General features: G+C 41.9%; 1 protein-coding gene across 9 annotated transcripts in view; it reads left to right on the top strand.

Moving 5' to 3' along the window:
- ppfibp1b (PPFIA binding protein 1b) overlaps window positions 1-14,290 on the top strand; it is a 48,502-nt gene extending 34,212 nt beyond the window's left edge. For 7 of the 9 annotated variants that reach the window (XM_024379789.2, XM_024379794.2, XM_024379793.2 and 4 more), the window contains 12 exons: window positions 865-1,063; window positions 5,432-5,591; window positions 6,054-6,191; window positions 6,602-6,752; window positions 7,810-7,921; window positions 8,156-8,244; window positions 8,703-8,825; window positions 9,084-9,209; window positions 9,426-9,614; window positions 9,802-9,966; window positions 10,331-10,396; window positions 12,923-14,290. In XM_024379789.2, the coding sequence (XP_024235557.1) occupies window positions 865-1,063; window positions 5,432-5,591; window positions 6,054-6,191; window positions 6,602-6,752; window positions 7,810-7,921; window positions 8,156-8,244; window positions 8,703-8,825; window positions 9,084-9,209; window positions 9,426-9,614; window positions 9,802-9,966; window positions 10,331-10,396; window positions 12,923-13,006 (1,602 nt within the window). In that variant the 3' untranslated portion in view covers window positions 13,007-14,290. The remainder of the gene's footprint in view (window positions 1-864; window positions 1,064-5,431; window positions 5,592-6,053; window positions 6,192-6,601; window positions 6,753-7,809; window positions 7,922-8,155; window positions 8,245-8,702; window positions 8,826-9,083; window positions 9,210-9,425; window positions 9,615-9,801; window positions 9,967-10,330; window positions 10,397-12,922) is intronic. The other 2 variants (XM_024379792.2, XM_024379795.2) reach the window with 1 other exon arrangement.
- The last annotated feature ends 555 nt before the right edge of the window (window positions 14,291-14,845 follow it).

The following is a 14,845-nucleotide window of genomic DNA, read 5'->3' on the forward strand; positions in this document are numbered from 1 at the left end:
CCACCCATTTCTGCTCATCTCCGCTACTGAGGCTACTGCCTTTTGGAAGATTGTGTTCCACAATGTTATATAACCAGTTGATATTACGGTTTCAATAAATTAATCTTAAATGGTACTTACTTTTTTTATTGACTGAATATACAGTATATGGGGCAATTAGGATGTGTTATCTGTAATGGTTCTGATAAATTAGGCATTGTTCCGATCTGTTGGGGCGGCAGGTAGCCTAGTGGTTAGAGCGTTGGACCAGTTACCGAAAGGTTGCAGGATCAAATCCCCGAGCTGACAAGGTAAACATCTGTCGTTTTTTGCCCCTGAATAAGGCAGTTAACCCACTGTTCCTAGGCCGTCATTGAAAATAAGAATTTGTTCTGAACAGACTTGCCTAGTTAAATACAAATACATATATAAATGCGCAGAGAGAAATTCCATTGCGTGTTACAAATAAAATAAAAAAATAAACATTTATTAATTTGAGTACTTGAAATCAAATCTGAGTACTCTCGAACAGCAAAACAAAAATGTTTTATTCCGATCCGTGTGTGTCACCTTGGTTTCGTTGCATGCGTTTGATTGCCTTTTATCACATTCAATTGAAATGTATGACTTTACACTTTAAGCCAACTCTGCACTGTATGGTATTTTCAAATCCAATTTCCCATAGATTGTTTTATATGTTACTGCGTGTTTGTGACATGGTTCTGGCGTTGTGTGCACTGATTTGGCAGATAGCGGCTATTTTGAAGAATAATTTGACTTGCAATGATTGTCATGTGTTTGTTTCCTTAGTTGAATGCACTGATTGTAAGTTGCTCTGGATAAGAACGTCTGCTAAATGACTGAAATGTAAATTTGATCTGTCAGCTCTTTTCTGCTACTGTTCAGAATAAGGCTGTGGAGGGGATCAGTAAGATCAGCGAGCACCCGCCCAAGTCTCCCTCTTTGTCTCACCCCGTGACCACGGAGGATGACCGCTTCGGTAACAAGAAGGCTCGCTCCTCCTTTGGCCGGGGCTTCTTCAAGATCAAGGGAGGCAAGAGGACAGCCAGCACCCCTAACCTGGGTAAGAGATGGATGTCCTGGTGTGGGTGGATGAGCTCTGGGTCTCAGGTGGAAGCTTTGTGGTAACAGATCCCATATTCGCAAAGCGGATCAGACCACGAGTGCTGATCTAGGATCCGGTCCTTCCCACCCGTATAATCTTATTCATTAAGATCTAAAAGGCCAAACTGATCCTAGTTTAGCACTCCTACTCTGAGATGCTTTATGAATTAGGCCCAGATACTGTATAACACTGCTACTCACTGGTTTCTGCCTGCTAACTCTGCTTCTTTTGTGCTCTTTTCACTTGTATGATGTGGTATCTTGTGCATTTTGACCAATTCATGTTAGGTATGATTAGATTTGTGAGATGGTAGTCTTTTTTTTTTTTATTCTTCATTACTTTACTTCATTACCAAAAGTATGTGGACATCTGCTCTTCGAACATCTTATTCAAAAATCATGGGCATTAATATGGAGTTGATCCCCCTTTGCTGCTATAACAACCTCCACTCTTCTGATAGGGCTTTCCACTAGATGTTGGAACATTGCTGTGGGGACTTGCTTCCATTCAGCCACAAGAGCATTAGTGAAGTTGGGCACTGATGTTAGGCGTGTAGGCCTGGCTCAGTCTTTGTTCCAATTCAGTCGGCGTTCGATGGAGTGGAGGTCAGGGCTCTGTGCAGGCCAGTCAAGTTATTCCACACCGATCTCGACAAACAATTTCTGTATGGACCTTTTTGTGCACGGGGGCATTGTCATGCTGAAACAGGAAAACTTCCCCAAACTGTTACCACAAAGTTGGAAGCACAGAATCATCTAGAATGTCATTGTATGCTATAGCATTAAGATTACCCTTCACTGGAACGAAGGAGCCAAAACCATTAAAAACAGCCCCAGACCATTATTCCTCCTCCACCAAACTTTACAGTTGGCACTATCCATTAGGGCAGGTAGCGTTCTCCTGGCATCCTCAAAGTCCAGATTTGTCCGTCGGACTGACAGATGGTGAAGCGTGAGAAAATCTATCCACTGCTCTTGAGTCCAATGGCGGCGAGCTTTACACCACCCCAGCCGAAGCTTGGCATTGCGCATGTGAACTTAGGCTTGTGTGCGGCTGCTTGGCCATGGAAACCCATTTCATGAAGCTCCCGACTAACAGTTATTGTGCTGACATTGCTTCCAGAGGCAGTTTGGAACTCGGTAGTGATTGTTGCAACCAAGGACAGACGTTTTTTTTACGCGCTTCAGGGGTCCTGTTCTGTGAGCTTGTGTGGCCTACCACTTACCGGCTGAGCCGTTGTTGCTCCTAGACATTTTCACTTCACAATAACAGCACTTCCAGTTGACCGGGGCAGCTGTAGCAGGGCAGACATTTGACGAACTGACTTGTTGGAAAAGTGACATCTTATGACGGTGCCACATTGAAAGTCATTGAGCTCCTCAGTAAGGCCATTCTACTGCCAATGGTTGTCTCTGGAGATTTTATGGCTTTGTGCTCGATTTGATACACCTGTCAGCAATGGGTGTAGCCAAATCCACTATTTTGAAGGGATGTCCACATACTTTCGTGTATATATATTTTTGGTGTTTCTGCCACTTAATTCAGACAGTAAGGAACTTAGAGGGGTAGACAGGCAAGTGAGAGAAATGGTAGAAACAGTGTCGTATGTGACGTGCTGGGGAATGTTACCATTACAGCGCTGCACAGCCTTTTGGTTTATTCTGAAGTCTGAGCGGTTCTTAACAAAGAGCTTGGTTTTTCTATGTAGCTTTTAATGTTTTTTTTAATTTTTTTTTTTTTTTTTTATGTTCTCCAAAACCACACCCATAGTTAAAATACATACGAACACCATAATGACTAGTCCCAGAAACTTCTCCCAGTCTAATTATGAAAATGTAGCCTACCGTGTGTGCGCTTTGTAGTTGTGTTATATATGTATCTTATCTATCTCCTCCTCCTACCGTTATACTGTGACTCTTCCCTGTTGTTTTTTCCCTTCGGTAACCTTTGACCTCTGTCTTGTTCCTCTCATGTTGTGTCTGCTTTCTGTAACACATTGTGAAGATCGTAGCCGGAGTGCGCCTATGCTAGGTACAGTATAATGGAGCCATCATGTCCTCAGGGCAAGGCAGTGCAGCAGTATGGCCTCGCTGGGGGAATTACCAATACTGGATATGACCCTTGACCTCATAACATTCCCTCTGTCCCCTTCCTTCCCAAACCCTCTCAACCAACTGTTGAATTTCTACTTTCACTTAACTCACAAACGTTATGTGAGCTGAACTGTCTTTTGTCATTTAATTTCATAAATCATGATTCTCCCCAGACTTAGTTAAAAAAATGTACAATTTCTTTCTTTGTTGGGTGACCGCTCTATATGGAATATGAGTTGAAGGTGACTTCTACATATTCTTTAAGCATGCTGGTGTTGATAGAGACCTTGTTATTTCAAGACTTAATGAAGCATGCTCATGTAGATATAACTTGGGAGTTCTCACATAGGTTTGAATTTCCACTCTAAACATTTGAAAAGAGGTTACTTACTCTCCGGCAACCATTAGCCCATGGCAAGGCATTATCGTTGCTGCTATTTTGGTATATAATTCTACAGTAGCTACAGTAGACATCCTCACATGCAACCACACCCATGTTACCAGCAATTGTTCAGAGGCAAACAGCTTTGCAACATGGCTGGATAACATCAAAGATCAGAGCCTTTTTTTGTATGTTTTGTTCTGTGTGTCGGCAAACTGCTTGTATATGCTCATTTCTATTTCTGTTCAAACTCCCCTCGCAACAAACCATATCCCGGTTTTATAACCAGATGTCATCTGCAGTGATGTTCCCTGATAGTCTTCATGAAGTACATTTCTTTATTTGAATGTTATGTTCTTCCTGATGTTTTGGCTCTTATCAGTTGATATGCTGTTCACTATTCCTGAAAGCTAAATTCAACTCCAAATATTCAAATAACCTTTGTCTTAAACCCACTAAACACAGTTAGATACTGATTATGTTGTGGTTTCCTAACTTAGACCACCTCACTCTCCCATGTACAAGTTGAGTTCAGTGAAGCGGTCATGCATGCTGTAACCAGAGGCCTAGTGAGTCTCATTTAGGAATATGTGTGTGTGCATGAATTACACTCTTTAGCTCCCGAGTGAGGCACTCTAAGGCACTCCATCTCCGTGATAGAGGCGTCAGTACAGACCCTGGTTCGATTCCGGGCTGTATCACAACTGGCCCTGATCGGTTGTGATACACAACCGGCCCTGATCGGTTGTGATGCACAATTGACCCAGCGTTGTCCGGGTTAGGGGAGGGTTTGACCTGGGAGTGGCCGTCATTGTAAAATAAGAATTTGTTCTTAACTGACTTGCCTAGTTAAATAAAGGTTGAATAAATAAACACTCTGTTCAAGATTTAGGATACCTCCAATATCTCTTCAAGTATAATATTGACATTTGAATTGTATGCATGTTTTGCCTATACACCCGTGGACAACTAGTCTTTGACTGCAACTAAAATAAAATAACTCTTTAGTGCTTCAGGAGTCTCCACTCCATTGCATGCAGATATTAACAGATTCAAATCAAACTTTATTTGCCACGTGCTGAATACAACAAGTGTAGACCTTACTGTGAAATGCTTACTTACAAGCCCTTAACCAACAGTGCAGTTCAAGAAATAGTTAAGAAAATATTTACCAAATAAACTAAAGTAACACAATGAAACAACAATAATGAGGCTATATACAGGGGCACCGGTACTGAGTCAGTGTGTGGGGGTACAGGTTAGTTGAGGTCATTTGTACATGTAGGTGGGGGTGAAGTGACTGCATAGATAATAAAAAGTGAGTAGCATTGCCTGGGTATTAGTGTTATACCATCCCTATGATTTCTCTGTCTGGGAGTTGTGTGGCTGGCTATAGGGTGTTTCTGGGCCACAGCCTCTGGCCCTGAGATGCAGATATCTGTGCATGGCTGCATCTGAAATGACATCCTATTCCCTACAGGTGAGGAATCTTTGACCGGTTTTTCACAGCAAGAAAGTAATCCTGCAGCAACAGTAAATGTGGATTATAATGAATGGATATTTTTGTAGGGGTCGATACATTTTTATTTGGGGCAAATCAAGTCTAACATTTTAAAGTGAAAATTACACATTTAGAATCCTTTTTAAACCTACAAGTTTGCATTTCCTGCCGTGCAGAACATTTCCTACAACAACAGGAAGATCGATTTAAGATCCTACACCTGATTTTATATTGCACTACTTTTGACCAGAGCCAAAAGGATGCTATTTTGGATGCACCCCATGACAGTCACCCTGGTGACATGGCGGTCCTGATGCCCTGTTGTCATTGCTGATGTCCTGTTTCTACAGCTGACACAGAGCGAGAAGAGGGCACTGACCATCTGGACCTGGCCGGTCTACCCCAGAGGTCAGCCAACAGCGACAGCACCAACACACTGACCAGTGTGACCTCCACTACATCCCCTGAGTGCAAGAAGAAGTCCAAGGGAATCAAGGGGCTCTTTGGAAAGTAAGTGTTCAAGTTGTTTGGTATAGAACTCTTGATGACACTGTCCTGTAAGACATCAATATTGAGTTTTGGGTGCCTGGGTCATTTTCATTAGGCACCAAAACAGAAGGAAACTGACGGGGAGGAAGTACTTGAACTTGTTCAATACAAAATGCTTATTTTTTTGGTTTTCTGTTGCAAAACATTTAGCTACGGTGTGCTCTAATGAATACAACCCTGGTTAATATTGATCTGATTTAAAACTCTGAATTAAGTCTTGACTAATCAAAAAACTAAGCTGGCAATATAAGGAAGAGAAACATGTTTTGTGTATTCTTTTTATAATAAAAAATAATTATTTTAGCTATGCTAACCCCACCGCAACCATGGTATATTCATTTGGAGTCATAAGTGCTTAACTTTCAACCATGACCAGACTTGAATTTAAATTAATTTTTGAATTTTTTGTAAAAACAAATTAAGGCTGAGGAGAAGTCAGTCCACCACGTTCAACCTGGATGACAACCTATCAGAGGCGGTCGAGTTCAAGAGAGGCGGAGTCCGAGCCACAGCAGGTCCCAGACTGGGCTGGTCCCGTGACCTACAGCGATTACCCAAGAAGTTAGTGTGCACTGTGATTTCACCTTGAATTAAAGAGAAACAAGTTCTTGTGCTCAGTGCACTCCCGTTGAGCACTGAGAAACATAATGTGCGTCACTTGGCTTTCCTTTAGCTTTCTGTGTGCTGAAATACACAGAGGAAAAACAATGCTAGAAATGACTTTCTCTTACACTACTCTTATCCAATCATGTAGCCTGGTTCCAGATTTGTTGGTGATTTCTTGCCAACTCCTACAGGCATAGAGAGCCTAGCCAGATCTGGGACCAGGCTATGTGATGAAAAGGAAGTTGAATCTAAACTAGTCCGGTTTTGCGTCCTACCACGGTCAAGTCATTGTTAGAAGGCACTGTCTTCCTTTATGAACTGGTGGCCCACGTTAAGCCAGCATGTCCTCATTCTTTCGCTCGTAGTGACCTGGACACCCCGTTTGCCCGCTGGTCCAAGGAGCAGGTGTGTGACTGGCTGCAGGAGCAGGGACTGGGGCTCTACCTGAACATGGCCCGCGTGTGGATCTCTTCTGGACAGACTCTGCTGCAGGGCTCACAGCAGGACCTAGAGAGGGTGAGCACTGAGCAGGAGAGATTGAGATCTCAATGAGACTAACCTGTATGAATAAAAACACTTGGACTCCGCAGTACAGCCAGATGTCATTTGTATTGATATTTCTATGAGGCAATTTGCCCCATTAGGGTTGTGGTTGACGCTACCGAGGTGTAAAACATTTATTGATGTATTCATTCTACTGTATGTTCAGGACCTTAAATATGTGTCAAATAATCCTGTACAGGATGGGTTCAAATAATCCTGTACGGGATGGGTTCAAATAATCCTGTACGGGATGGGTTCAAATAATCCTGTACGGGATGGGTTCAAATAATCCTGTACGGGATGGGTTCAAATAATCCTGTACGGGATGGGTTCAAATAATCCTGTACGGGATGGGTTCAAATAATCCTGTACGGGATGGGTTCAAATAATCCTGTACGGGATGGGTTCAAATAATCCGGGATGGGTTCAAATAATCCTGTACGGGATGGGTTCAAATAATCCTGTACGGGATGGGTTCAAATAATCCTGTACGGGATGGGTTCAAATAATCCTGTACGGGATGGGTTCAAATAATCCTGTACGGGATGGGTTCAAATAATCCTGTACGGGATGGGTTCAAATAATCCTGTACGGGATGGGTTCAAATAATCCTGTACGGGATGGGTTCAAATAATCCTGTACGGGATGGGTTCAAATAATCCTGTACGGGATGGGTTCGGGATGGGTTCAAATAATCCTGTACGGGATGGGTTCAAATAATCCTGTACGGGATGGGTTCAAATAATCCTGTACGGGATGGGTTCAAATAATCCTGTACGGGATGGGTTCAAATAATCCTGTACGGGATGGGTCACTAAGGGTGACTTTACACATAAATGAAAATATTATTCATTCAGCACTTTATGGTTAACCTAGGCACTGCCTCTCTTTATACTCTGGCCAAAAATACTATACTCTATGACCGGAGAAAGTGGATGGAACTAATCCCCTGTTCTGTCCTGGGGGGTGTGTGTGTGTGTGTGTGTGTGTGTGTGTGTGTGTGTGTGTGTGTGTGTGTTTGTTTGTTTAGGAGCTGGGCATTAAACACCCGCTGCACAGGAAGAAGCTCCAACTGGCCCTGCAGGCCCTGGGCTCTGAGGAGGATGACAACAAGGGCAAACTGGACTACAACTGGGTGACTAGTGAGTAAATGAATGCCAGTATGGGAGTCATGGTTAATACTGGGGTTTTACTATGCTTAACATCTCATGTTGTCAATTATATGGTGGGCGTTTCAAATTAATTGTAATCCAATTAATAAGTCCTGAATTTGATTCAAGTGCTCTCGAGATGTACGTTTTGATTATTCTAATGTGGAAATTGACTGGCAGGTTGACAGATCTCCTCCCCCCCCCCCCTCTCATCTCCTCCCATAGGGTGGCTGGATGACATTGGCCTGCCTCAGTATAAGACCCAGTTTGATGAGGGGAGGGTGGACGGCCGCATGCTACACTACATGACAGTAGTGAGTGTCGAAGAGATGGACACGCACACACTGACACTCCTGTCCTCAGGCCATGCATGGATAGGCCTGATCAGATTCAGAGCCACTGATTGAGATACTGTATGGCTCTAGGCCTAATGATCACACTGCCAGTTCACATTAAGCTGAACAGACTGTACAGCATGGACTACAGAGTGTGATTAGTAACACTGGAGGCCTAGTCTCACCGTATGTGGATGCAATGACTACACAATGGCTTGAAACAAGACGGCAAAAACAAACACTAGCCATATACCACACTACTATTAGTACAATCAAATAGAATCTCATCAGATTGTTGGACCTTACCTGCTGGGAAATAGTTTTTTCTTTGCGCAATGGTAAAATCCTCCCTAACTCAATGTAGGAGTCCTCCTGCTAACTATTTCCATCTGACCTGACATTCTTTTTAACATTCTTGCACCTGTGTCCTCTGTCAGGATGACCTGCTATCTCTGAAGGTGGGCAGTGTGCTCCACCACCTCAGCATCAAGAGAGCAATTCAGGTGCTGCGCCTCAACAACTACGAGCCCAACTGCCTGCGCCGACGGCCCTCTGACGAGGTAGGTCCACTGGTTGTTTTCAGTAGTCCCCCAAATAGAAGAAAACGGGCACATTTTTGCTTTCTGTTGCAAATGTTTTAAATAGTTTTCTGGTGTGTGCCCTAATGAAGACAACCCTGGTTCCAGGAATACATGAACACTAGTCACTTTTGTTATGTACTTCTTCAAGCTAAACAAGTATTTAACAAATATTGGCGTACAATCATTTGGTCTGTTGATAAACACATTATTTTCTCTCTCTGTCTCCTGATTGGTCAGAACAACATCACGCCAGCAGAGATCTCCCAGTGGACTAATCACAGAGTGATGGAGTGGCTGAGATCAGTGGACCTGGCGGAGTATGCCCCCAACCTGAGGGGCAGCGGCGTTCACGGGGGACTCATGGTGAGAGAGAATTATCAGAGAGCCTGTGATCAGGTTTAATGTGGCCCACAGTGGTCTTGGTAAATAAAATAAGACCAATGTTTTTTGTTGTTTTTGAAAAATGACTAAATGCCTAAAACCAGTTGGAGACGACATAGAAATGACAATGGGGTTTTATCTTAGAATGGGATGCGTCTCAACCTAGCGCACATCTCATGATGTTCCCTCTTCCCCCAGGTACTGGAGCCACGGTTCAACGTGGAGACTATGGCCCTGCTGCTGAACATTCCCCCCAACAAGACCCTGCTGCGGAGGCATCTGGCCACCCACTTCAACCTGCTGGTGGGCTCTGAGGCCCAGGGGCTCAAACAGGATTGTCTGGAGAATCCCGACTACACCCTGCTCACCGCCACCGCCAAGGTCAAGGTAGGGGTCAAAAGTAATGCACAATATAGGGAATAGGGCGCATTTTGGATGCAACCATGGTTTTTGGCAAGGAGTAATGAAGATGTGTGTTTGGGTGTGGTAAGATTGTTTTCATGTGTTTGACACTGGTTTTGGTTATGAGCTGTGGTCTCAATTTATAATCATTTGAGAAATGTGTTCCCACCAGCCGAGGAAGATGTCGTTCGGGAGCTTCGGCAGCCTGAGGAAGAAGAGGCAGGATGACAGTGAGGAGTATGTCTGCCCCATGGACGTGGAGATGCCAAAGGGACGTAGCTTCCAGAAAGGCTATGAGCTTCAACTCTACGAGGACGACATTGACCGGCTAGAGCAGGTAAACTTTTTAGTCGGGTCCTAAGTCTGTTTGTGCTGTCTTGCCAACTCCTATGGTCGTTGTCAGACCAAGCATTTTGGCAAAGCATTTCTCTGTAAAGGTTGCATGGTGCTCAGTACACACTTAATAAGTTCTCCAAGTAATTAGTAAGTCATCTCATCAATACTAAGATTCAACCTCCACCTTTTAGATTGTTCTCTACTCGATGTTTCCAGTCTGCCTGTATTACATACAGACCTTTTTGGTCGTTCACTGCCGTAACAGGAGATGGCAGCACTGCCTAGTTTCTATATTCACTCAGAGCAGCTGCACAGACAGGTCTTCTTAGTAATGGTGTTGTGTCAAACCATATCTGTTATTGCAGATGGAGGACTCAGAGGGAACTGTGAGGCAGATAGGAGCTTTCTCCGAGGGCATCCAAAACTTGACTGTAAGAAGGAATCTTTTATTTTTTTCTGTTTTAATTGTGCTTAAGTGTTATATTGAAATGGTTTGTGGATAACAATATTTAGGGTATAAGCGCTACGGTGCCTTCAGGAAGTATTCATACCACTTGATGTATTACAAAAAAATGTACAGCCTGAATTCAAAATTGGTGAAAAAATGTTTTTTTCATCTACACACTACCCCATAATGCCAAAGTGAAAACATGTTTTTATTTTAGCAAATGTATTGAAAATGAAATCAAGATTTCTCATTTAAATAAGTATTCACACCCCTATGCTATGACATTCCAAATTGAGCTTCTGTGCATCCGTTGTCTTTTGATCATCGTTGAGATGTCACGAGAACTTGGTTGGAGTCCACCTGTGGCCAATTCAGTTGTTTGGACATGATTTAGAAACAACTTTCTAGAAAAGGTCCCAAAGTTGTCAGAGCAGAAACTATACCATGAAGTCCAAGGAACTAGAATTGTGACGAGGCATATTTCATTTTCAATACATTTGCAAACATAAAAATGTTTTTTTTTTTTTACTTTGTCATTATTGAGTATTGTGTGTAAATAGGTGAGCTAAAAGCATCTATTAAATCAATTTTAAATTGTGGAAAAAGTCTAGGCGTATGAATACTTTCTAAAGGCACGGTATGAATATATAAGGCATTTGTGACATAAATATAGGTTCTAGAGGTCGACCGATTATGATTTTTCAACGCCGATACCGATTATTGGAGGGCCAAAAAGAGCCAATACCTATTAATCGGCCTCTTTCTTTTTTTTTTTTTCATTTATTTGTAATAATGACAATTACAACAATACTGAATGAACACTTATTTGAACTTAGTATAATACATCAATAAAAATCAATTTAGCCTTAAATAAATAATGAAACAAGTTCAATTTGGTTTAAATAATGCAAAAACAAAGTGTTGGAGAAGTAAAAGTGCAATATGTGCCATGTAAAAAAGCTAACGTTTGAGTTCCTTGCTCAGAACATGAGAAAATATGAAAGTTGGTGGTTACTTTTAACATGAGACTTCAATATTCCAAGGTAAGAGGTTTTACGTTGTAGTTAATATAGTATTTATAGAACTATTTCTTTCTATACCATTTGTATATCATATACATATATATCATATACCTTCTTATAGGCACTATAGTATTGTCAGTGTAACAGTATCGCTTCCATCCCTCTCCTCGCCCATACCTGGCCTCGAACCAGGAACACATTGACAACAGCCACACTCGAAGCAGCGTTACCCATCGCTCCACAAAAGCCGCGGCCCTTGCAGGGGAATAACTAGTCCAAGTCTCAGAGCGAGTGACGTTTGAAACGCTATTAGTGCGCACCCAGCTAACTAGCTAGCCATTTCACATTGGTTACACTAGCCATTAGGCTGATAGGCTTGAAGTCATAAACAGCGCTGTGCTTGCGAAGAGCTGCTAGCAAAACGCACGAAAGTGCCGTTTGAATGAATGCTTACGAGCCTGCTGCTGCCTACCATCGCTCAGTCAGAATGCTCTATCAAATCATATACTTAGTTATAACATAACACACAGAAATATGAGGCTTTGGTCATTTAATATGGTCGAATCCGGAAACTATAATTTCAAAAACAAAACGTTTATTATTTCAGTGAAATACGGAACCGTTCGGTATTTTATCTAACGGGTGGCATCCCGAAGTCTAAATATTCTTGTTACATTGCACAACCTTCAACGTTATGTCATAATTACGTAAAATTCTGGCAAATTAGTTCGCAATGAGACAGGCTGCCCAAACTGTTGCATATACCCTGACTATGCGTGCAATGAACGCAAGAAAAGTGACAAAAATTTCACCTGGTTAATATTGCCTGCTAACCTGCATTTCTTTTAGCTAAATATGCAGGTTTAAAAATATATACTTCTGTGTATTGATTTTAAGAAAGGCATTGGTGTTTATGGTTAGGTACAGTCGTCCAACGATTGTGCTTTTTTCGCAAATGCGCTTTTGTTAAATCATCCCCCAGCGTTGCATCGTTTATATTCAACGCAGGACACGCTAGATAAACTAGTAATATCATCAACCGTGTGTAGTTAACAAGTGATTATGATTGATTGTTTTTTATAAGAAGTTTAATGCTAGCTAGCAACTTACCTTGGCTTCTACTGCATTTGCATAACAGGCAGGATCCTCGTGGAGTGTAATGAGAGGCAGGTGGTTAGAGCGTTGGACTAGTTAACTGTAAGGTTGCAAGTTTGGGTCCCCGAGCTGACAAGGTGAAAATCTAGCGTTCTACCCCTAGACAAGGCAGTTAACCCACCGTTCCTAGGCCGTCATTGAAAATAAGAATGTGTTCTTAACTGACTTGCCTAGTTAAATAAAGGTATTTTTTTAAAATCTGATTGTTATGACAACTTGAAATCGGCCCTAATCAATCGGCTATTCCGGTTAATCGGTCGACCTCTAATAAGTTCTTATTTCTTCTCCAGTATTAATTTCTTATTTCATGCATTGTGTCCCTGTGTTTCCAGAGCATGCTGAAAGACGATGAATTTTTCAAGGAGATCTCCAACTCACCCAACCCCAGCATAACAGATGACGATTCCAACATGTGACGCTGACCGTCGCCATGTGACCCTGTTCCCTAGTGCCGTTGTGAACGAAACAGTCTCCACTAGCAGACCAGGATTCAAATACTATTTGAAATCATTTCAAATACTTCAGCTGTGCCTGGTTGATCTTGCCTGTTGGAATACAATGGGAATAGAAAAGTCTGCCCATCTAGCACTCCAGGCAGGCTAAAGCAAACGCGGGTCCTCCACTAGCACACACTCCAGACTCCACCGTAACCCCTACAACCCTCGCAGAGCAAGCACCAGATCTCCTTTTACTATTTTAGATGAGGTATAAAGAAAATCTAGATTTTAAAGAAATACAAGACCATGTGTGATGTCATGTGAACTGACACACTCCTCTGTTTTTGTAAGGTGCCAATCCATTTTAACTGACCTATTGGGAGAGGATGTATTTCAAAGCAATACGCCACCATAGTTTGCCTACCAGCTGGATACTGGAGACATTTGTAATCCTTGTTTGTATACTGGCCATCTTTCTGTGGAATTAAGTATTAATATCAATATCTGATACACTTTTTTTTACAGTAAGATGTACTATAGGACTATTGCAAAATCTAATATATCATTTTAAAGAATATATTTGGCTTTTGAACGAAGTTACTGTCAACAGAAAAATAACGGTATATGCTGTGCAGATTTGCCCAAGTTAAGTGGTATGCCCCAAAACAGTTGATATGGTTTATGCAGAAAACCAGACTATTAGCTGCATCATTACTATACTTTCATCATATCGTGCCATATCCTAGACACTCCCAGTAATGGTGTTTCTTTGCATGCATTGGCACCAATACCGTACTGTATGCATTTTAGTACAATACACAGTTCAATGCATTTGATTCCTGTTAAGTGTCATCATTGCATGTTATTGAAGCCTTTCTTGTAGCCAAAATGTTGTACACCTGCCAACAGAAGACAGACTTTGTTTTATCATTGTACTGAGAACTATTTTTAAAAATGGCCAAATAGCATAGTTATTTTCAGAGTATTGTAGCTAGCCTGCCTGTCTGTTTCTGCTCTCTTGCCAACTCCTAATGGAATTGTCATGCCAAACATATTGTTTGGAGTGACAAGGAGTTGACAGAGTAGAAAGTGACTGGCACCCAGGCTGCGTTGTAGCATGTTGAGAGAGCTGAAGCAATGCAAGAATGTCTCAAAAGCAAAGATACTATTATGGAACGCCCTAACCACATGAGAAGAAAGTGTATACTGTGTACTGGTTGAGGTTTTACCCATTTCTAGGGTTAATAAAGTAATTTAAACCAAGTGATGTCTTTCAATGCTCAAGTAGGAGGCTTGGAAATGTAGAACATAAAGTGTATGGGTCAATTTTGCTCCGCAGTGCAGATTCAATACCATCCATGTTCGTACAGACCCATATTTTTGTCAACACGTACAGACCCTTATATTTGTTAGTAGTTGCCCAAATTGAACAATGTGTACACTGTATCCTACCCATTGTGTGCACTTTAAATTAAAGGTTTGACAAGCTATTATTTGCTGCATGATGAACATGAACACATTTACGTGCATTAAAAATAAAATACATTAGGGGCAGGAGCATTGCTCCTCCAGTTCTGTTCAGGCAGAAGTAAAGTATGCTATTCATGTGAAACCATAACTGAGCCACCTCATTCACAGCTGGCTGCTATTGATGTAGTCTGAAGAATGTGTTTTGCATGGAAATCCTCTTGATCTTCCAGCATGATATACAGTGCCTTGCGAAAGTATTCGGCCCCCTTGAACTTTGCGACCTTTTGCCACATTTCAGGCTTCAAACATAAAGATATAAAACTGTATTTTTTTGTGAAGAATCAACAA

The sequence above is a fragment of the Oncorhynchus tshawytscha genome, linkage group LG19, assembly GCF_018296145.1.
Source record: "Oncorhynchus tshawytscha isolate Ot180627B linkage group LG19, Otsh_v2.0, whole genome shotgun sequence".
NCBI classification, from domain to species: Eukaryota; Metazoa; Chordata; class Actinopteri; order Salmoniformes; family Salmonidae; genus Oncorhynchus; species Oncorhynchus tshawytscha.